We start from the raw sequence: 22,681 nt of genomic DNA, 5'->3' as shown, positions 1-22,681 counted from the left end.
TAAGGAACATCATTCTCTGATGGACCGGTCATTCCTAGTCATAAAAGTCACAGCATGGCAAGTATCAAATATGATAAAAGGTCCAGAAATATAGATTTTCCTGGCACGTGGTTTGACAGTGTTAGAAAGCTGTATGAAGTCATGCTGTACTGCTCTTTGGAAATATCATTTGTGCAATTACAGTATGAATGATAATTCTCCTCACTTTAGAACGGGAGGATGTCAGGAATAATGATTCATTAATTAAAGAAATGATCACAATTACAATTATTGTTCTTACCAAATAGTTGCAGCTGTTGAATGAAAAGGCTGGAGCGATACTATCCAGGGTCTTTGGTAAGGTCTACAGAGAGGGAGACAGATAGATACATATCAGGCAGACAGACAGACAGACAAGACAGATAGATACAGTAGATAGATGTGGTTCCTACCCTGTATCCAGGGTCCTCCTTCAGTCCAACAGTGTCCACAGCAGAGCCTGACTGCCACAGAGTCTCCTTCACGCTGCAGCCGTACAGGAAGACGTTCTTCTTTCTCGAGTGGCCATGGTAGTCACAGAAAACCTGGGTTGTGCGGCAACCCATGAGTTTAATTGAAGCAGCCAGTCATTATTCTGTTTCTTCACGCTATATTTTTCACCAGTCTACACTGAATGTCAGGTGTCAGATAAACTGTATCAGCTGAAGCATGTGTTTTTCAATGTGTTTAGAGTATAAGCAGACTTATTTGGTTAATGTTAAAAAAAAAAAAAGATTCCCTTTATTCCCTTTTGGTAGGCTAATGAAACTTACAGGGATAGTTCAACATTTTGGCAAATTAGCCCATTGCCATAATCCCTACTGTATAGTCTTTGTCAGTGCAAGCTATTTTTAGAACGGCGGAGCAGAGCCGTGAGCTGCTCAGAGCTACACTACGGAGGCTAATGGGATTTCTTGGTTTCCCTCATCAAACTCATCAAATACACAATCCAACAACTCCAAAATGCTCTAGTGGACAAGTTGTGACCTGCACATTCACCACGGTGGCAGTTTTTCTGTAAGCAGTCTCTGCATTTGCCTCGAAAACATCGTAACGTTTCCGTTATTATCTTATAGCGTGGTGAATGTGCAGGTCACAACTTGAGAGAGCGTTTTGGAGTTGTTGGATTGTGTATTTGATGAGTTTCATGAGGGAAACCAAGAAATCCCATTAGCCTCCGTAGCGTAGCTCAGAGCAGCTCGCAGCTCTGCTCCGCCGTTCTAAAAATAGCTTGCACCGACAAAACTATAGGGATTATGGCAATGGGCCAATTTGCCAAAATGTTGAACTATCCCTTTAAAACTGCAGTACTATGCTGCATGAATGTGTTCGAAAAAATATGAAGTTAGATAGCACTGAAGAGACCACAGCATCAGAGGGCAGGTGTGTATCTCAGTAACAGTGACTTTGGACTGTGTCTCACCAATGGGCGTCGTCCTATATTGTTCAGGTAGTAGAGGAAGCCCTTGGTGTGGTAGATGGTCGGACTCAGGACAGGGTCTGGTTTACTCCACTGACGGTTCAGGTCCTCACTGGTCAGATCACAGCGGTTCCTGAGGAGTAATAGCAGAGGAGACATGTGAGGATCTATGGGGCACTGGCACTGTAGTGGATAAATGTTTCAATGACAGATCCTGTTAGATCCTACACATCAGTAGGAGTACTAGTTTTTAACTCGTCTTTGGTTGTATTTGATTTTCACGGTTCTTATATGAGGCCCCTTAAGACAACAAAAGGTTGTGTGGATGGAAAAAAGGAAGACACCATATTCACATGTTGCACACATGACCAAAGACTCAAGGTAAATCACCTTGAGTCTTTGGTCATGTGTGCAACATGTGAATATGGTGTCCTATTACACAAGCACAGTTACTCTGGTAAAAACACAGGACAAAGGCATCAAATCAAACCTGTCCCATTCTTCTAACCTCTCTCAGACAATCAGATGATAAATACATTTTATGACATTATGATGTTAAAATACAACAGCTTATAACCACAAAAATGACTGAATTATATTACATGTTCTCTCATCTCCTCTGCTCTCGAAGCTGGAGTTGGTATCTGTCAGAACATTTCTTCATACATAAAAACTTGAAAACTAAAAAAATTAACCGAATAAAATATTGGTAAATTATGTCACTTGTAATTTGTAATTTTGTAATATCACTTATATTGATGCATAAGAAAGTATTCCCATTCAAGCTAACAATTGTAATGGCCTTCATTCATATCATAAAACATGATGACCGGCGGCGACCTGACCGGGCCAGTCTCATCTCATGAACCGCTCCACACGTTCACAATCACTTAATTTACCATCGACTCCATTTAGCCACATTACCTCCCTCTTTTCTAACTTTCACTTGGTAATTCTTCCCTTTAGCTTTAGCTTTAGCAGCAGCTCAAACTAACTAGGCAGAGCAACAAGCCGCTTATTTCTACCGTGTGATATCAAGGAAATATGACCATAATAACCAATAATAGAACACAATCTTTTTTTTCGCAATCTCATTTTATCTCCCAGCCATAGCTGCTGCTCAGTGGAAGCTTAACTGGCAACCCGGAGGCTGAAATGCCACAGACACTGTGATTGGGAGAGAGCACTGGGTGGCGACACATGCCAACACGTAAATTCAAAACATAAACATGATTTGCGGTCTGGAAAAAAAAAAGTTTTAATGCGAATATTCTGGCTGTAGGATTGTTGTTGGTGAGTTCAGTATGTTTTATGAACATTATTCCTAAATCTCTGTGACATATTAGGATTATTTTACAGCCAGATGCTTTAGATTTCTTACATATTGTACCTTTAAATACTAAATTACATTTAGTATCATTTTTATACTACTAATAGTACTAAGTTACTGTCATGAGTTATCAGCAATTATTGTTCTAGAAATTGTTCATCGATATCATCGTCGTGGCCCCTGTCTCACTTACATCCCATTGATGACTCCATCTGGGTTGAGTATGGGGATGATCTTGAAGACAAAAGCCTCCCTCAGTCTCTGGGCCACCGGCTCATTGCTGCACAGAAACTCCAGCGTTCCCTTCATCACCCAGCTGGCATTTGATTCACCAGGATGGACGCGTCCTGTCAGCATGATATAGGGCCGATTCCCTGCAGAATTGAATGACAGTTTGAATGAATGAATGAAAATTTGTTTATTTCGGTCAGGTCATTCAAAATTAAAAGTCCAACAGAAAACATCAGTTCAACTAGAAAAAACCCTTCTTACTGTACATGATCAGCTTATTCAGATCACATCATTCAAAACATCAAACAGAAAATCATATCGTTTTGCACAAAATCCCAAACATACGGTAATTCCATAATAGTGTCAGCTATATCAACCGCATCTCTCATATTTTTCAAATACCTTATTCTTAAACAAACATTTGAATTATTACATAAATTGACTGGCACATCTTCAATTCGTCATCAAGTGCATTCCATATATTTACACCCCTTACAGAAATACTTTATCTTTTATCTTTTATTTTAGTCCTGGACTTTGTTTTTTCAATCATACGTTTCCCTCGGAGCTCATATCTACATTCCCTTTTTTTAAACATGTTCACAATTTTACAAGGTAACAAGTTGTTATACACTTTGTACATTATCAATGCTATTTTATAGTCCACTAAGTCCATACATTTGAGGGCCCTTAATTTAATAAATAATTAATTTGATGGTTCTCTATAATTTGACTTAGTGATAATCCTTACAGCTCTTTTTTGAAGAATAAAGATCGGTTTAGGATGGGTAGAATATGCATTCCCCCATATTTCTAGACAGTACGTTATGTAAGGAACAAACATTATACAATACAGAATATACAAAGCACGCTGGTTCAACATATCTTTTACCTTGTATAATATGGCAATTGATTTGGCTAATTTTGATTTGACATGATTAATATGCATTTTCCAATTCAGTTTATGGTCCATAATGACACCTAAAAATTTTAGTTCTGATTTCAGTCAAAGTTGAGGACAGCAGGACCATACAGGATATCCACTGTCTCTTTAGACACGCACACAGACTATCACTCACGTAGCTGGTGTATGTCTTTCCAGGCCCTGCTGGTAGGACAGGCAGTGATGGTGACCACTGGACACGGGTTTCCAGCCAATGTGCCACAAAGGATCTGCTGCCGGAAAAACACCTTGGAGGGATCCACGGATTTCTGCAGCACTTTCAGATGAGCCTGACGGACATGAGAAATACACACGTGTGGGTTAGATATGAAGATTCTGATGTCGCATGCACACCCAAGCTTTTGTAAATAACTTGTTCTCCAGGGTCATTGACGGATGTAATCAGTGGTGATGTGGAAGAAACAAAGACGCAGCAGTTATGAATGAAAGCCTCTGGGTCCTATCTTATAGGTGCAAAGCAGCACAAAGTGTCACACAAGTGTCTTTCTTAGCTCAGTGTGTTACTATCTTGTAACAGCAGATAATCTCAAGTCAGTGATACATTATTTCCTGTTAAATTAAAGCAGAAGTAAGTGATATATTTGTGTTAATATAAGTCTTAAATAGTTACATCTTCCGACAGCAATCACTTACATAGAGTGTTTGGACCGAAACACGGGTCTGTCAGTCACGCTGCTCTGCTCTGAGCCGAGGAGAAAACATTTCTCGTATCCTACAGTTTTTATCCAATGAGGAGAGAGAACGGCATGCAGGGCTGTGTGTGCAGCCAAGGGATGCCGTGAATGTGGTGACGTAGGGATGAGGACTGTTATGGTGCGTTCAAGGCAACTCGTAACTCATGTTTTTCCGACCTGTGAAGTTGTACCAGTTCGATCTGGTACGAGTTCACGGGTCGGAAGTTACGAGTGGCCGTTATAGTGACTTTCACAGGTAAAACAGGTCGGAAAAACACGAGTGGGTTGCCTGGAACGCTACAAAGTCGTAAGTTGTGACTTGAAGCTGTAATTTACGGTTTCAAAAGCCGGCCTGGAACGCAGCATTAGCCAAAACGACCGGATCGCTTACTTCTGCTTTAAGGCCATTCTGTGCACACACTCTGCCTATGACACACAAAACACAGTGTGTTGAAATTGCACTTATATGTTGGAACTGGGGAACATAACAGTAGCCTACAGCCTCAGAAGATCGGAGCATCTTTGTGACATGTTCTGTGTTGTATAACATTGTCACGCTTTACGAATAGCATTGTCACAATATCGAAATCGTGACTTGTACAATAATTGCCTGAATATCCTTTTACTGACCATGAGTTTGCTTTGATTGATGGCTATGTAACTGAAAGAACACCATACTTCATTTTGGGCATCTTCTTTGTTGAAAAGCCATGGACATGTATTTCCACTTCAATTTACAGCCATTTCTTTTGTTTTCCTCTAAATAGTGCTGCGTGCATATGAGAGAAGAAAAAGGGTACATCCACTGTACCAGCCAGTAAAAGCAGAGAGCTGCAGACATGCAACGCTGCACATTGATACCACTCACTGAAAATATGGCTTTTATTAAAACACTCTCATCCTTAAAGCATGGGTATTACTAAAGTGGGGTTATCGAATATTTAGGTTTTGTTTGTCCCATTACTTCAGTAGAACTGTGTGCAGCGCCTTGATTTGATCAGTCCATCTTTGTCTCTCAGACATACAGAGCTACGGTGTGTGTGTGTCAGGACTGAACTCACTGGTCTATAACAATGTGTAATCAAATGACTGTGAATAGAATCTATGTCTGCTCCGCTGTAATAGCAATACACCAGGGAGCAAGAGCTCCAGGCTTTTAATGGGAGAGGGAGACAGCACTGTGATTGATTTATTGGATCTTACTTACAAAATATTTCAATGAATAATACATAAATAAAAGAAAAGTATTTCCTCCAACAGCACATCCCACAGATTTCAGATCCACAGACACATTGTTGTCTCCCTCGATCCGTATTTGTATTGTGGAAGGAGACATGTTCCTGCAGGAAGAGGCCACTGCCATTAAGGAATACTGTAACCACAGAGTGTACTTCCTGTACCCTGCATAGAAAAATATACAACACCTTTGTTTTTGCTACCCTTTTTCATGAGCTGGACTCAAATATCTAAAGTGTTTTCTATGTACACAAAAGGCCTATTTCTTTAAAATATTGTTCACAAATCTAAATCTCAATCAAATCAGTCTAAACCTGCATTAGTGAGCACTTCTCCTTTGCTGAGATAATCCATCCATCTCACCTGTGTGGCATATCAAGATGCTGATTAGACAGCATGAATATTGTACAAGTGTGCTGGCCACAATAAAAGGTCACTCTAAAATGTGCAGTTTTGCTGTATTGGGGGTCCGGAGTCTATTGGCAGGAACGCACTGTCATACGCCGATCCAATCTTTGAGAGAAATAGGCCTTTTGTGTACATAGAAAACGTTTTAGATCTTTAAGTTCAGCTCATGAAAAATGGGAAAAGCTGGGTTTTTTTGTGTGTTTTTGTTGAGTGTACATACCCTGTACCCTATACCCTAAAAAGCAGGTGTGGTTTAGAGTATTATATATTTTAATTTAAATGTTCATCTGCAAAATAACAGACATCAGATGGCTGACATCCAGTTGTTACATGACTGTAGAGGGCAAAAAGGTCAAATGTGGGAGAGAAACGGGAGTCTTGTTTTCTTCAACTTGTTTACATAATTCACAAGTTAACAATATAGAATTTTGTTAGTGTGTTTCACTAAAGTGAATTAGTGTAAAAACTAGAGGGCTTTGCACCTGAATGTCAGATGGACAGGTGATACCTTCAGAGCAGAGTATGTGTAGGGGTAATGATATGCCAGGTAGCAGACGTCCTCATTGTGTCTGAAGGTAACAGTAAAGGTCAGAGTATAAAAGGTGGTTCTTCTGCCTTGAGCTGGACAGAAGTGGTTCCTAAAGGAGACAACAGGGAATAAGAAACAAGTTCTGTCATGTGTAGAAAAAGGATCCACACCTCTGTGTGAGGTCTGTATGTTCCCACACATCACCTGAGATTCAAGATGTATTGGAGCCTTAATATAGTGTGTCTTTTAATGTTATCTCTATTATACAGTCATATATTATTATTCTGCAGAATGTAAAATTCAGTTACTTCATACTAGTCTATTGTCTATCAGCATTTAATTCATACCTGAAATAACAAATTTCAGTTCCAGTCCTGACCCAGTGCGGTCTCCCTTCCAGAGCTTCTCTTACCGAGTACAGCACTGGCTGCATTCCTACAGTGCACACACACACACACACACACACACACACACACACATATATATATACAGACACAGATAGACAGTCAGCCACAGGGAACAGACACTATGTCATGTCAGTAAACTGGTGGAAATGTTTGAAACTGTAAACAGTGTGTTTACTCTGGTCTGTGACTGTGTCAAAAGAATATATTATTATCATTTTGTGGTGGTTTTATGGTAGTTGGCAGTGACGACTCTTTGGGTTTTGGGTTCAATTGCCTGGGGCTTTTCTGTTCCTCCTGTGCCTGCATGGGTTCTCACTTGCAATATTTTAATATCAGGAAGTCGGTAGCACTTTACAGTATCACAGTCTTGTAATTAAAAGACAAGACCGTATAAGATGCTCATAAACATACATAAGTCCATATAAGTCCTAACACATTTTTATTGCTAATAAGACACATAGAGGATCTTAGCCATATAGATTATATACCTGTCATAAACATTAATTAGGTGTTCATTAACATTCATTGATCATATCATCATATGATCATATCATAAAAAAAGTAAAACATTTTATTGGATTATAAAATATTTATGAGCACAGCTTGTTGACAACTTACCAGTGTTAATAAAATATTTAATGATGGTAGTAAGATGATAAGAGGTTCACATTAATGCCTTGTTGAGGCTAGTAAATCCGTTATTATTCACTATTAAAAGTTAACAATTCTCCTTTGCAACCATTGGATCTAAAGTGGGAACTGTGTCTTATTAAGATAATGTGTAATGTATAATAAATCTGTAATAAAGTATGCATGTGGAAAATACACACATACACGCACACATACAGACACATACAGACACACACTTGGTGGTGAAGCTTAAAAACACAGTTAGATATATGTTTTGGAAAGTTTTTTTTGTTTGATCAGGTCTGTGTACAATAAGATACTGAACACATTATAAAACATATGTTTTTTATTAACATTTAAGTAGTTTTACACTTTAAAAAGAAAGATCCCTTTAGAAGATCGTTTCAAGATAATATTTATATTACTATAAATGTTTGCAATAGGCTAACAAACAAAGATAAATAGAAACACAATCTCCAAGTCATCTCTGAGGCAGTGATGACAAGCTCTTGGGGCGAAAGTGTTGCACCTTGTTGCATGCAGCCGTTGTGGTCCAGTTGTCAGCATATCAAATACATGTACACACACACACACACACACACACACACACACACACACACACACACACACACACGTGCACGCATGCAAGCACACCCACGCAGAAAGAACCTATAGATTTTAATATAGGTTTGAATATATATGACATACATGAAATTTGCCGTTTTCATATACGCAACGCATATATGCTATATATATATATATATATATATATATATATATGGTGCATATACTGTAGGTTTCATATATGCGCATATATCCTCATGAAGATAGGCCAATTTTATGTATGTCACATATATTCAAACCTATATTAAAACCTATAGGTTCTTTCCGTGTGGCCACACACATTCACTCACTTTCTCTCTTACTTACCGTAGTTGAACTGGCTGTTGCTCTTCTCACAGTTGATGATATTAAAGCGATAGGGGACGCCAGCCACCATGTTACTGACTTCAAAGTAAAACCACTGAGAGTGCTGCGAACAGTTTGCATCCGCATTCAGTATAAGGTCATATTCATTTCTATACATGAAGAGAAGAGAGGACAAAGAGAGAAGAGAGGGGGACAGAAATGTAATCTTAACTTCTTTGTTGCTCAAGAATGAACGCTTCTTTCTGATGTCTGTAAAGAATCATAACTACAGCTACAGCATATCTGTGGGGTTTTGGTGCTGAAAACATTTTGGACAAAACCCACTAGAGGTCTCCACTGCAGTTTAAACGGTACCAGGCCAGAGTCCTCATTTTATATACATATTATGTGCTTTGCATATCAAATCTCAGCATCCTTACCTGCGGACCTGAACAGCCTTCCTTAGGTTTCCAGATTCAAAGTTAGAGAAAAACCTCAGGGACTCAGATGGACTCTGAAGACTGATAGAAACAGATACTAATTACAGGAAGTTTGCATTGGTATTCAAGTCATTTTCACAATAGCATTCACACAATTCAAATGAAATCTCATCTTAGAAAACCGTTGGCTGTGCTTGTGTACCTACCTGCTGTCCTCCAGGTCAAAGACCACCTGGTTGATGATGTCATCAGGATACAGGAAACGCTGCACGTCTTCAAACACTTTCTGCCTGATTGAGACACAGATATCCAAACATTCACCCTGAGGATGAGGTGTATTCATCTTGTGTAGGCTTGGATGTGACTTTGAAACCAGACTGAAACCTGACTCAGCAGTTTGAAAACTGCTGAGCAGATTCAGGGCCCAGTCTCTCCTCATTGTAATTCTCAAAGGACAGCCTCTGAACAGAAACACATGGTTGCAGGGACGACTACATTTAGTTTGAAAAGAGAAAGAGTTTTAGAGGTCCCTCATAAAACCAGTGCTGACACAAGTTTTGAACTTGAGACGGCTCTCTGTCTGTCGAGCTCCAACATAATGGAAACAAGATGACACAAAGTTCAGAGAAAAAAGTGCATCTTTAACTGTTTAAAAGTTAGTGTTTCTATAAATGTGTAAAATTATATCATTGTGTTGTGTAATAACTTAAAGCAGAAGTAAGCGGAATATTTGTGTTAATATAAGTCTTAAATAGTTCTATCTTCCGACAGCAATCACTTATATAGAGTGTTTGGTCTGAAACACGGGTCTGTCAGTCACTCTGCTCTGCTGTAAGCCGAGGAGAAAACTTTCCTTGTATCCTACAACCTTTATCCAATGAGGAGAGAGAACGGCATAAAGGGGCGGTCCTCTCTGTGTGTGCAGCCAAGGGATGCGCGTGAATGTGGTGATGTAGGGACAAGGGCGGGGACTGCTAACTCCATCGGCTGACGAGAAGTTAACCAAAACCACCGGATCGCTTACCGTAAAGCTTCAAATAATGGCCGAGTCCCAAATTGCCGCCGGTCCCAATTAACCGCCGGGTGTAGCAAAATATTTTTTATATTAAACGCCCATCCCAAATAAACGCCGGGTCAAACATTGTTTTTCTGGTTGCCAAAAAATATTCTATGCAAATATAGCGGGTGTCTCTAGACATTAAAGACGGCCGAGGACTGACGAGACGCCTCGGCTCGGCTCGCTCCTCGTTTTAAATGACTTTACTCCTTTTAAAAGTAGCGTAGACAGCCTTCTGTTCTCTGATTACTCACACACGTATTTAGTTAGGCTATAGTTATAGGCCTACTTCATTCAATCAAAAAGAAAAAAGAAAAAAAAAGGACGGTGGAGCGAGCCAACACAGGTGCTGAAGTGTGGGAGAGGAGTGGAGAGACTGGGCGTCCGCAGGGTTTTTGCAACTTGTGGCGGATCAGTAAGTGCGGAGGACCGACATGACCGGGGGTCTCAGTCTCCTGGTACCTGTGCGGGCCAGGACCGCGGAGGTCAGCGAGACAGAGAACGAGTCCGCCCTGGCCGTATTTACAGTAATGCCTTGAGAAACGCACGTATCATTCCACCGCCGCCTGCCGCCACGGAGTGAAGCCTCTTTCCCCAGAAGGAGGTCCAGGTTGAACACTATTAATAAACGCAGGTCCCAAATAAACGCCTGTTGATTTGAGCGATTTAAGCAAATAAACGCCCGGGCCTTTATTTGGTGTTTTACGGTACTTCTGCTTTAATTATATCAGGAAAACTGCACAGTTAACAATTCATGAACAAACAGTTAGAGGAGCTACACAGTCAGCATGCAGTACAGTACCTCTGTACTTTGGGTTTGCGGGGGGGCATGGGTTCATGTCGTGGTGGAGGAAGGTGACCCCAGAAATCAGGAAAGGCCAAGATGCTGAAGCCTGGGATGGACTTGACTCTGGCAGCTGCAGTGCGGTACAGTTTGGGTTCATGGTGGGGAACACAAGCTCCGTGTCTCTCCAGTAACCTGTCTATCAGTGTGTGAGGGTGGGTCTCTTCTGCCACCTCCTCCTCCTCACCCTGCTCATCCCCTCTTACACCAGGGGGGGAGTCTCCCCTGTCAGCAGGAAACAATTAAAAGAATAGTTCACGCAAAATTCAAATTGCACTCATTATCTACTCACCCTCATGTGGACTAAGGGCTGGGAGAAGTTTCAGAGTTATCCGTGGCTTCTCTGAGTTACAGGGGGTCTCGGCGTAGCAGTGCATGTCCATATAACGGTTGCAAATGTATACCAACTGTCTTCGTAACAAAAAGACACACCAAAAAACATCCAAATCTCGCGAGATTTGGACGGACTAGGAAGAGGAGCTGCCGTTACAAACAAGCTTGAAATATAGACATTGAATTTTTTTCGGAACAATTTCGCATTTCAGGGCTTCAGTACAAGACGGACATTACATACGAGCAGCATGGAGGTATTTGGATGTTTTTTGGTGTGTCTTTTTGTTACGAAGACAGTTGGTATCCATTTGCAACCGTTATATGGACATGCACTGCTACGCCAAGACCCCCTGTAACTCAGAGAACCACGGATAACTCTAAAACTTCTCCCAGCCCTTAGTCCACATGAGGGTGAGTAGATAATGAGTGAAATTTCAATTTTGAGTGAACTATTCCTTTAAGGTCACACACAAAGCACACAGAAACCACTGTTTGCGGTCTGAGAAAACACTCAGTATGACCTAGTAGAACTGTTGAATTATGTTCAATTATTTAGGAAATAAGGGGCGGCTTTTAGCTCACTTGGTAGAGCTGCCGCCCCATGTAGGCTACAGTCCTCACTGCAGGCGGCCCCGGTTTGAATCCCACATCGGGCAGCCCTTTCCTGCATGTCATTCCCCCCTCTCTGTATCCCCATTTCCTGTCTCTCTCTACTGTGCTGTCAATTAAAAGCATTTTTAGCTAATACAGTCAAATTTAAACTGATGGTAGTGGTCTCAAGTCATGGCCAGTGTGACTTTATAAAACACTTTAGCCATAACTTGTGAATTCACAAAGTACAAGATTTGACATATATAGTTAACATTTCATATGACTCTGCATAAAAAGTAATGTAATCTATGCATGTATGAATGTACCTCATCTCTTTGATCATAGTCCTGGAGGCAGGGCTGGTGCTGAGGACGCTGCTGCGATTCCTCTGGACGCCTCTGGGCTCTAACTGAGCAGCAGCTGGAGACACAGAGGAAACAGAGCAAGAGAAAAATTAAGCTGCTGTGCATTATTCATTAGACCCGAGACTTAAAGGGACATTGTGTAACTTCTCCTGTTATCTATTCACAAAAAAAAGTTAAAAAAGTTTTAAATCCATCAGTAACACCCCCCCCCCCCCCATCAACAAACTGAAGTGTTCCTTTCAGCTCTGAATTTGCCGTTCATATCATTCATATATACATGGAGCGGGTAAGCTCGGTGCTGGCTGCCATGTGGTGTCTGAGAGGAGAGAAAAAGCCAGCACACTCTCAATATCCCTTTGATGGTTCTTTATTGTAGGACAGGCAAGCACAGACGTTTCGACCAAAGTCTTTTTCAATGTGAGATCACAGGTGACTGAAGTGAGAGATAAGTACCATCAGACTGACTACCACAGGTGTGAAACATTCTTCAGTCAGTCGATCAACCTCCTCACAATATAACTATTCTCCTCTACATACGTAAACAATATACATATAGGGCCCGCAGGGCAAAAAAAAAAAAAATTAAAAACAGTAAACTAAATAATTCAATATTGTACACAAAAATATATGTATATGTAGGATTTGACTTAGATATATTTTCAGATATATTTTTGTGTACAGTATTGAATTATTTAGTTTACTGTTTTTAATTTTTTATTTTTTTTGCCCTGCGGGCCCTATATGTATATTGTTTATGTATGTAGAGGGAGTGGATGTAAGTTCCGCTGTTTAGGCTGTTTACATCCCTCAAAGCCGCAATTTTTTTCCACAGACAGCGTCAGATGGCTACTCAAACATGCACCGAGAAGTTTATTTACTTCAAGCAAGCCGACATGTTTGTAAAACTAGATGCCGTGCGCGGTGTGTTCAGGTGCGCGGTGTGTTCAGGTGCGCGGTGTGTTCAGGTGCAGTTGGAAAGCTACCGTTTGTGTCATAAACACAGGACTCTCTTTACTCTTACTTGCTTCAAGTAAAAAAAAACTTCTCGGCGCATGTTTGAGTAGCCACCTGACGCTGTCTGTGGAAAAAAATGTACACTTGAAGCAAGTAAAGAGTTGATATTCCTGTGTTTATGACACATACGGTAGCTCCGACTGCACCTGAAAAACGAGACCACATTACGCCAGTCCTAGCATCCCTCCACTGGCTCCCGGTCCGTCTTCGTATTGATTTTAAACTTCTTTTGATTGTTTTTAAAGCACTTAACAGTCTGGCTCCATCGTACCTCTCCGAGCTCCTTGTGCGCCACACCCCAACCAGAACCCTAAGGTCGTCTGACCAGCTACTTCTGGTGGTGCCAAAAACCAGACTTAAGTCTCGCGGCGACAGAGCCTTCGCAGCAGCCGCCCCCAGGCTCTGGAATAGCCTCCCCCTCCACATCCGGTCCTCCCAGTCCCTGGAGACTTTTAAATCGTTCTTAAAAACCCACCTTTTCCACCTGGCGTATCATTCAGCCTGATTTTATGTTTACCCCGTGGGTTTTTCTCTCCTTTTATCTTTTTATCTGTCTCATGATTACCTGCACTGTTTACCTTGTCGTACTTTGTTTTACATCTATTGTATTAGCTGCTATTGATGTTACTAACCTATTATTGTTGCTGCTGCACTAACTTATTGTTGTTTTATTTAACTGTCTACCCTCTTATGTGCAGCACTTTGGTCGACTGCTGTCGTTTTAAATGTGCTATACAAATAAATGCTGACTTGACTTGACTTGACTGACTGAATACACCAGCACCGCAACTTCAGGCTCGCGCCAGACTCCGGGAGACTTTGAATTAGATCTAGTTTTACAAACATGTCGGCTTGCTTGAAGTAAATAAACTTCTCGGTGCATGTTTGAGTAGCCATCTGACGCTGTCTGTGGAAAAAAATTGCGGCTTTGAGGGCTGGAAACAGCCTAAACAGCGGAACTCCCATTCATTGCTGCCGTGGCGATGCGGGGACAGACGCAACTACCGCAAAACAGGAGCGATTAAACTGAAAATCTTCAGATTCATTCTTTTAGACCTAAAATGATATGAAAATACACCCCCAAGTTGAATTCGCCTGGAATTGTCCTTTAATGGATCAAAACTCTGTAATGCAGAATTTGATGACTGACATCAAGATCTGTGCTGTGTCTCAAATCGCACACTTCTCTTAGTGCACTGCTTTACAGTACACTGTAAAGCAGTGCACTGCCTTGTGCAGTGCACTAATTTCGACAGGTTAGTACCGTCTCAAATCAAACACTGCTGCTGTGCACTTACAGGAAATGACTCGACAGCTGCTTCTTCTATTTTTTAAATTCTGATTGCAACCATAGCAACCGGCCGTTGGAGCCCTATCGCCGACACTTGACAGCGCTTTTTGCCGATCAAAACGAGCTAGTAAGTTGTGTTTTATTGTGTTAGTGTTGTTGTTGTGCTGTTATTAGTGTTTTTTAAAGACATTTACGCCGGTGTCAGCTCCGTCACTGCTCAAAGCAACCGCTGCCGTTTGAAAAGTAGTGACGTGTTTCCGCTACGTCACTAAGATGGCGGCTGTTAAGTGTGGAAAGTGTCCATTGATCCACACTCAATTTTCTGACCGTTTGAGTGCGCCAATTGAGTGCGCATAGCGCACTACATTTTCGCGCACTGCTCAGTGTGAACGCACTTATGCACTCAAAATATTAAGTGTAAGTGCACAAGTGCGCGATTTGGGACACACCAATGGTTTCTTCACCCTTGTGTTGTCTTTAAATGATTGTGTGAAACTTGGTACATAGGGTCTTTAGCATGTGCATCACAATGTAGAAATCATTTTGGGTCCATACTGTAACTCAGAGACAACAAAGAGACACCTCTCTCCTTGGAAGTGTGTAATAGCTCCACCAGGGCCCAGTTATTACATTTCTTGTACCTACATATGCATTAGCAGTTATGGTACATTTTGATACCAGTTGGTGTGTGTACCATTATCATGTGTTCTGGCTCTGACCTGGTGTGTGTCCCTCTGTGGACACCTCCGTCCCTGAGTGAGAGCCTATAGAGGAGGAGGACAAGTCGCTGCTCCTTCTGTCCCTCAAGGAGGAGCAAGGAGAGTCTCTCCAGAACATCTCATCTTCCTCATCTGATGACGATGCTGAACTCCTCTCAGGCTCCGAACTCAGATTCAGTTCCTGCGAGACACAAACGCTGCTTTTACAATCTTGTGATTTGCACAAAGAGCACCATGGTTTCTTCATGGTCTGACTGAACGAGAACAGCTGCTGTTTCATCATGTCTTTAGATAAGTTGAAGTAACTTGTTCTGAATCAGGTTTTAAAGGCTTAATGTGAATTCTGTCAATAACCTCAAACATTAAATGTTCCACACTGTGTACCAAATAAGTGTGTGAGAGTCTGTGAGGCTCCAGATGCTGTAAACATGAATGGAACAGCACTAATCACAAACTACACATGTAAATACTGACAGTAAACTTATTCTTTTTTTGCTCCTGTCCATTAAAGGGATAGTAGCATTTTTTTTAAAGTGGGGTTGTATGATCTACAAATAGCCCCTAAGTACTTTAATTGCAGTAGAAGACTCTCTGCACTCCTCCCGTTAGCAACGCCAGCCCATAGCCTTGCCCAGAGGTTTACAATATACAGTGTTGTGAACAGACCCAAAGAAACGGCCTATTTTCGCGGCCTAAAAGAGGTTTTACCTGAAAAAAAAATAGACAGTTCCATTGTTCGCTATAATATAATTTTTTCCAGCCCCTCAAAGTGCAGGAAAAACACAGTTTTTATTTGGACCTAACCAACTGCTGATTGGCCAGCGCTAACCCTGGGTGGAGGGATACGTGAGTTAAATAAATAAATAAGCTCTCTCTGATTAAGTTTGTTTTTTTTTAACACTGGCGTTCCGACGGCATCCCATGTATCTGACTTCACAACGCTATGAACTGTGGATAATTCCCTGGGCCTTACCCAAAGTCCGCATCGGTGCTGATTTACGGTAAGGGGGCAGTAAGGGCTCATTGACTGACTCACTGACTTGATGATCTGACAATGGAACAGCCCTCACACACTCACGGACTGAACCTGAACGCGCCTCTAAGTCAGTGACTCCATGAGGGGGCCAGACTGGAATTGGGCCATAGACATGGTTGTACCTCAAAGTCATGTGACAGCTCAGGACAGAGGCGGTTGTACTGCAGCAGCAGCTCTTTAGGCCTGTCAGGGTCCGGACGCACACAAAGCTTGTTCAGGTCAGTCTCCAGGTCTTCATCCTGCAAAGAGACAGACACATACAGACAGACACACACACACACACACACACAAACACGTTGACTCATGAAAACATGTTCCATCACACACATGTTGATTTAAATATGTCCATTTATTAAAACATTGCAGTCTCTTTTATTCGGGGCTCTGCAGTCAGCAGTCTGAGCCTCAGAGCTGATTGAAGGAAACTGACAGACTGTAGACAGGGATCAAACATTTTTCCTTCTTTTCGTAAAGGAAGTTCCAACTTTTCCTCTGTACTGAAGCCCCTCTTCTTCTTATCATTTAGGTAACTGGAACAGCTCTTTTCATGGTGGCTGTGCATATGTTCACCAGTCAGCAATAATGTCCCCTTTGGAAGACACAGTCAACTTAAAATGTGCTCACATGGATCCATCTAATTCAAACATCAATGCAGGGTCAATGCAAAACATCTCATGAATGTTGATGCATATAAATGACCTTGTTGATCAATGGTTCTTCACAATGATATGATGTAGAACAAGCTTTTGTGCCATATTGTACAGACTGATGCATACCCTAACATTTCTGGCAGACGTTTTTTTTTTTGGGATGATAAAAACTCGGTATCCTGATCAATCCAAACACCAGCATCTGCTTTTGTGATAGCACGCTGCCCCACTGAGCCTGCACAAGCATTGGTGGTATTATAGTAGGGGAGACTGGGGACAGTTGCAACAAGCCTTATTTCCCCAATCAGAAACATGCTAAAGTGATGAGACTCACACTGCACATGCACAGTTAGACCCTCTACCCACCAAGAATAGAGAAGACATATTCAGCATCTGCTCCTGCTTGTACTGAGACAAAGTTGTTTTAAGGGTATGAAAGTAGCTTTTTTGATGAGCTGTATTTTTGTCATACTGTCCTGACCTTTTGTACGAATAAATCCAAACCTACCTGGTTTGAATCACTGTTTTGTTGACTATTAAATGACATGATGTTTTGTCATGGCTGACCGGGTGGGGACGGTTGCAACAACTTCCATTTGAATATGGAAGCACATATGCAAATGCAAATTTATAAATTGGAACATTTTTAGCTTAAAATAGACACAAAATAGGCACGTTTATTCCTCATGATGAACAGAACAGCCAGTTATATTAAACCATGAGAGACGCTTAACATAAACATAATAATTCCCCAGATAACTTCCTATAATGAAATACGCAATTTGTATCTATAGCCTAGTTGTATCTTGTTCTATGGGACAAAATAGCCACATATATTTTCCTATGAAAATGGGAGAAAAGTTAATTTATTTGATGTCATACAGTGAATAAATCACCCAAAAGTAGAATACATGTTTATATAAGTTTTTTGTATTGCAAATAGTTCCATTCTTCTTGTCTCACACTGAGCTTTTGAGTTTTATTACCACTGTTAACTCAAGGCCTATGTTCTACACCAAACAAAACTCCAACTGATCTCTGATAAATATTACTAAATAACAAAATAATACTATAATACTATTGTAAGACAATGCATATTTTAGGAATACTTTGCTTATTGAGACAAAAATCAAAAGTTAATTAGTGAAATTTAATGTATGTTTAATACGTTGCAACTGTCCCCACGTTTGGGGTCAGTTGCAACGTCTGGATTCTTCCATTCAAATATTGTGATTGATGTGTCAGATGTAACCATCTTTAAATGGCATGACTAATTAGCTGACACGTGTATGTTTAATCTATAAAAGTTTGGTGAGCCTAGTCCAAATAGTCTCTGAGTAACTGAGAAAAATGAATAACTGTTGCAACTGTCCCCAGTCTCCCCTACATTTGCTCTGTGCCCTGGGGGTTTGGGAATAAGGTGAGGAGCCAGCTCCAGAGGTGACAGCCACTATCACCCCGCAGGTTAAGAGTCTTAATATCATCAGGCGTGAATTAGAATTAGCAGACCCTATAATGCGTTAATTGTTTCATTAACTTACGAAGAAGCCAGTACCGCGCCAGCTGGTAGTTTCCTCCCAACACGGCAACACTGCTGCGTGCCAGGGTAAAAGAGTTATGTGATAAGTCAGGCTACTGTGCTACACATTTGTCACAACTGAACGAAGGGGCGGGGGGGGGGGGGTTGAGTCTGGGCCTTTGTTTTAAATCTTTGAAGGGGCGCGCTGCAGGGGAAACTGTTGAAGATGCTGTCTCATGGTGCAGTTTTATAGCTTATAATTTTAGGGGAGACCGGGGACAGTTGCAACACTTTTTGCATTTGGCTCTCTTACTCAGAGACAGTTTGGATTAGACAAACCAAATTTTTATACAATAAACTTACATTTGTCTGTTAATAGTCAACACAATTAAAAGATGATTACAGAATCCACATTCTTCACAATTTGCATTTGAGTGTAAGGAGTCAGATGTTGCAACTGACCCCGGGCCCGGGGACAGTTGCAACATGTTACAAATACAATATTTCATGTCTAGTAAAAGGATTATTATCAAAAATGTAAGTTCTATAGTGTTATTTATTCATCAGCTTTGATCAGATGGCAATTACAGTATAGATTTGTCTAGATTAGGAGGCCTTATTGTATGTGCAGATGTCAAATATTCAAATTGAAAAAAAAAAGACTTTCAGTGACATAGGATGAATGGAACAATTTGTGAGGGAATAACTTTTATATTGCCATTGTCATTTATTCTCTCATCATTTTAATATTAGCAATACAACAGTAAAAAAAAAAAAAAGTCAAAATACTGTTTTGTGGTCTGTTTTTATATTCATATGATGAAACCCCATGTGCTAACTAAACAAAGTGCTCTTGATACATGCTAATCATATCATCTTAAAGTTAACATATCACTTATTTAAACCATATAAGTTTGATAAGTTTGAGCAGAATCACAAAAAGAGTGACAACAGTTTTAACAAAAACAAAGCTCAAGAAAAAAAATACTTTCATACCTCAAAAACTGTTTTTTTGCAATAAATCCTGGAGCATCTTTTGAATTCAACTGATTTTTCTCTGCAAGGGGGGGATCCAACTAAGCATGTGCAGTGTGAGTATCATCACTCTAGCTTGTTCCTGATTGGAGAAAAATGACATGTTGCAACCATCCCCTGTTGCTACTGTCCCCGGTCTCCCCTACTGATGACATGTTATTAAAATTTCAGTAGAAAGACAAAAGTAATTTATTGAAAGGAGCAGTGAAACACACACTCACACATGCACAGGCAACACAAACTTACATAGTCTTTGTTCTCTGCCTCCTCATTCTCTTCAGCCTCGTCTTCATCGCTCTCCTCACCGCTGTCATCTACACACAAAACACAAGTGAAGAAGTCAATCGAGTCAACAGACTGGGACATTGCCATTCATCGGAAGAACGCAATGGAAAAATTATACAGGGCAGAACAACTGCATTGACAACACATTGGCCAATTGGAAACGCGTTTGTAAAATTGTAAAAATGGATAATGAATGTGTATTAGTTAGAGAAATGGCAGAGGACCCAGACTTTATCCCTAATAGAACAGATAAAATCCTGGAAAGTTGGGCTAAAAAGGGACTGACAAAATGTTCACAATTAATTTCAAATCACACAATAAACTCCTATGATATTATATCTAGCAAATATGATATATATATATATAATATATCAAATACACCAAAATTAAGAGCATGGGTATTAACAACAGAACAAAGTTTAGAGATGGAAAGACTAACTTTTATAAATAGGGAACAAATACACATTTGGAATAAGTTATACTGTAAAGAAAGGCTGATAAAAACAGTGGAAATATTTAATCAAATTAAGGAGATGAACTAAATGGTCCCCACCCCAACACTAACACTCACATGCATACATACACCACCTCATATTTTCACATTAGTTTATTTTAGTTTGTTCTATTATATTATTATTTATTTAGTTTAGTTTAGTTTAGTAAAAAATGCAAGGTACAATATTGCAAAGAAAATGAAATGACTGATTATGTATGTGAAGGTTGATGCCTTGCAATAAAGTAGTAAAAAAGAATCAACAGACTGTAACCTGGACCTGGACTACATCCACAGACATCTAACAAGACATTAGGAGCTACACAACAACCCAGTCAGTCAGATGATCAGTCCTTCAGACAGTAAGTTAGTCAGTTAGTCCCCTGATCAGTCAGTTGGTCAGCTAGTATTTTGTCAACCAGCTGATTTGTCACACATTGTACCTGGGTCCAGATCAATGGGACAGTCAGTTGGTGGTCTTCCAGGCAGGGGGAAGGTGTATGCAGACTGATCTGACGTCAGTGGCAGACGGGTTTTGGGAAGACACTTCCTGATCAGCTGCACCGAGGGCTCCACCAGAGGCTCCAGAGCTTTAGTGAACAAACAAGTCTGAGAAGAGAAAGGAAGACACATGTCAACTAGAGCATCAATGTTGTGCCTCATTCCTGAACGTGCAGCAGCAGTTTCTGAGCACAGACTAATTCATTTTGCAAAAACACAAATTATATTTGAGGAGATGATATTTTGGACTAAAGGATAAGTTGACCTGATCATCTATTCAATAAATGTATTTCCTTGTACCTGTGTGGTCTCATACAGCAGTCTCATGCCTCCATGGGATATAAAAGCCTGTCTTCCTGCAGTACTATGAGTGACCTGGTGGAGGCAGCGCAGCAGTGCGTGGCAGATCGCTATGGCAACATGTTCAGTATCTTTGCTGCGCCAGTCCTCGTACAGCCGCAAGAGACCAGAGACGTAGCCCTTAGAGACGACTGAGCCAACATTAGCCTCTGTGATGAAACAAAGAGAACAGCTGTGATGGACTGACTCACACATCTGTCAGCACGCACACACACACACACACACACACACACACACACACACACACACACACACACACACACAAAGGGCCATTTACCACTGTGTTTCTCATTTAGCTTTATGACTCTGTCTTAAACTTAGGCCTGTGTGGCCCCATGTGGACTCCAGGTGATGCTGATCATGTGGTGGGACCAGGTGGGACTAACACCTGTGTCCAGCCTTAATGATCCCATTAACAACTAAAAACAAAGTGAGTCCTGCACAGATGCTTGTAGATTTACAGATGAGCAGCCTCAATCCTGTGTGTAAACATCCAAACTTAACAAAAAAGTCTGAAATCCCTTTAACCAGTGACTGTCTGATACACAGGAAGTGTGAAGAGTTCAGAGGGGTCAGATTATATTTATAAACTTGGTACCACTTCAGGATGATTGATGATTTATAAATAAATGGTTACCAGGTTGTAACATGTTATATTTTATATTCTAAAAAAATATAATTACGCAATAACACATTTATTTCATTGATGCAGGCTCACAGTTTGGCAAGATCACGGTACTGCTCATGAAACATACTAATGTGTTACTATATCAACTAGTAAAAGGAGCCTGTGAAACACAATAATTTATTAATCAGGGAAATATGTTGCTTGCCAAATAGTGGGCCCATATTTATCTGTACTAATACGTCTCATTAGGTATCGAACTTTCTAGTTTTCTCCCTCCTCCAGCATTTATACCTGTCTGCTACATTAAATATTACATCACTGTCAGCATCTTAAGGCTCAGGCTTCATTTTTCTATTCACTGACAGATCTGAGCACCCTACTGTGTATCAGTGGGTTAGAACAATGGCTCCTCGGTGACACTGTCCAGAGGTTCAACAATTATAACTATTGACAGAACAGTGAGATAATCAGGCTATTAACAATCAAACCTCTCCCCCGATAGGACAACGGGAGTGGATCCAAGTTAATCTATTCTAGACAATCTGACACTGATCCGAACTGAGCACTCCCAGTTTTGATACAGAAAAATTTTACTACCCAAAAGTATACACCTTGGGTGTTATTCCTTCTGTGTTACCAACCCAGCTGTTAATATTGGCTTGTCTTTGTTGTTCCACTCAACTATAAACCTTCAGATGTTGACCAGCTGACTTTTGCAAAAGAAGGTTTTTGTGATAATGCCAATTTCTACTCAAGAATATTTA

The 22,681-nt window shown here is 40.6% G+C and overlaps 1 protein-coding gene across 4 annotated transcripts in view; it reads right to left on the bottom strand.

Moving 5' to 3' along the window:
• Window positions 1-22,681, bottom strand: part of agbl1 (AGBL carboxypeptidase 1) — a 68,627-nt gene that overhangs the window by 4,856 nt on the left and 41,090 nt on the right. For 3 of the 4 annotated variants that reach the window (XM_085778201.1, XM_085778200.1, XM_085778202.1), the window contains exons 8-24: window positions 21,230-21,438; window positions 20,872-21,037; window positions 19,897-19,964; window positions 16,569-16,685; window positions 15,411-15,591; window positions 12,348-12,441; window positions 11,056-11,322; window positions 9,403-9,486; window positions 9,197-9,277; window positions 8,778-8,926; window positions 7,158-7,245; window positions 6,790-6,919; window positions 4,079-4,232; window positions 2,962-3,142; window positions 1,442-1,571; window positions 432-563; window positions 281-343 (exon numbers count right to left, since the gene is read on the bottom strand). In XM_085778201.1, coding sequence (XP_085634327.1) covers window positions 281-343; window positions 432-563; window positions 1,442-1,571; window positions 2,962-3,142; window positions 4,079-4,232; window positions 6,790-6,919; window positions 7,158-7,245; window positions 8,778-8,926; window positions 9,197-9,277; window positions 9,403-9,486; window positions 11,056-11,322; window positions 12,348-12,441; window positions 15,411-15,591; window positions 16,569-16,685; window positions 19,897-19,964; window positions 20,872-21,037; window positions 21,230-21,438 — 2,294 coding nt within the window. Of the gene's footprint in view, window positions 1-280; window positions 344-431; window positions 564-1,441; window positions 1,572-2,961; window positions 3,143-4,078; window positions 4,233-6,789; window positions 6,920-7,157; window positions 7,246-8,777; window positions 8,927-9,196; window positions 9,278-9,402; window positions 9,487-11,055; window positions 11,323-12,347; window positions 12,442-15,410; window positions 15,592-16,568; window positions 16,686-19,896; window positions 19,965-20,871; window positions 21,038-21,229; window positions 21,485-21,534; window positions 21,681-22,681 lie in introns of those variants that run through there. The other variant, XM_085778203.1, reaches the window with a different exon arrangement.

This window comes from Trachurus japonicus, chromosome 6 (genome assembly GCF_045865225.1).
Source record: "Trachurus japonicus isolate A0001 chromosome 6, Traja_1.0".
Taxonomy (NCBI): domain Eukaryota; kingdom Metazoa; phylum Chordata; class Actinopteri; order Carangiformes; family Carangidae; genus Trachurus; species Trachurus japonicus.
The sequence above is the reverse complement of the archived record's forward strand: the minus strand, read 5'-3'. Positions and strand labels throughout refer to the sequence as shown.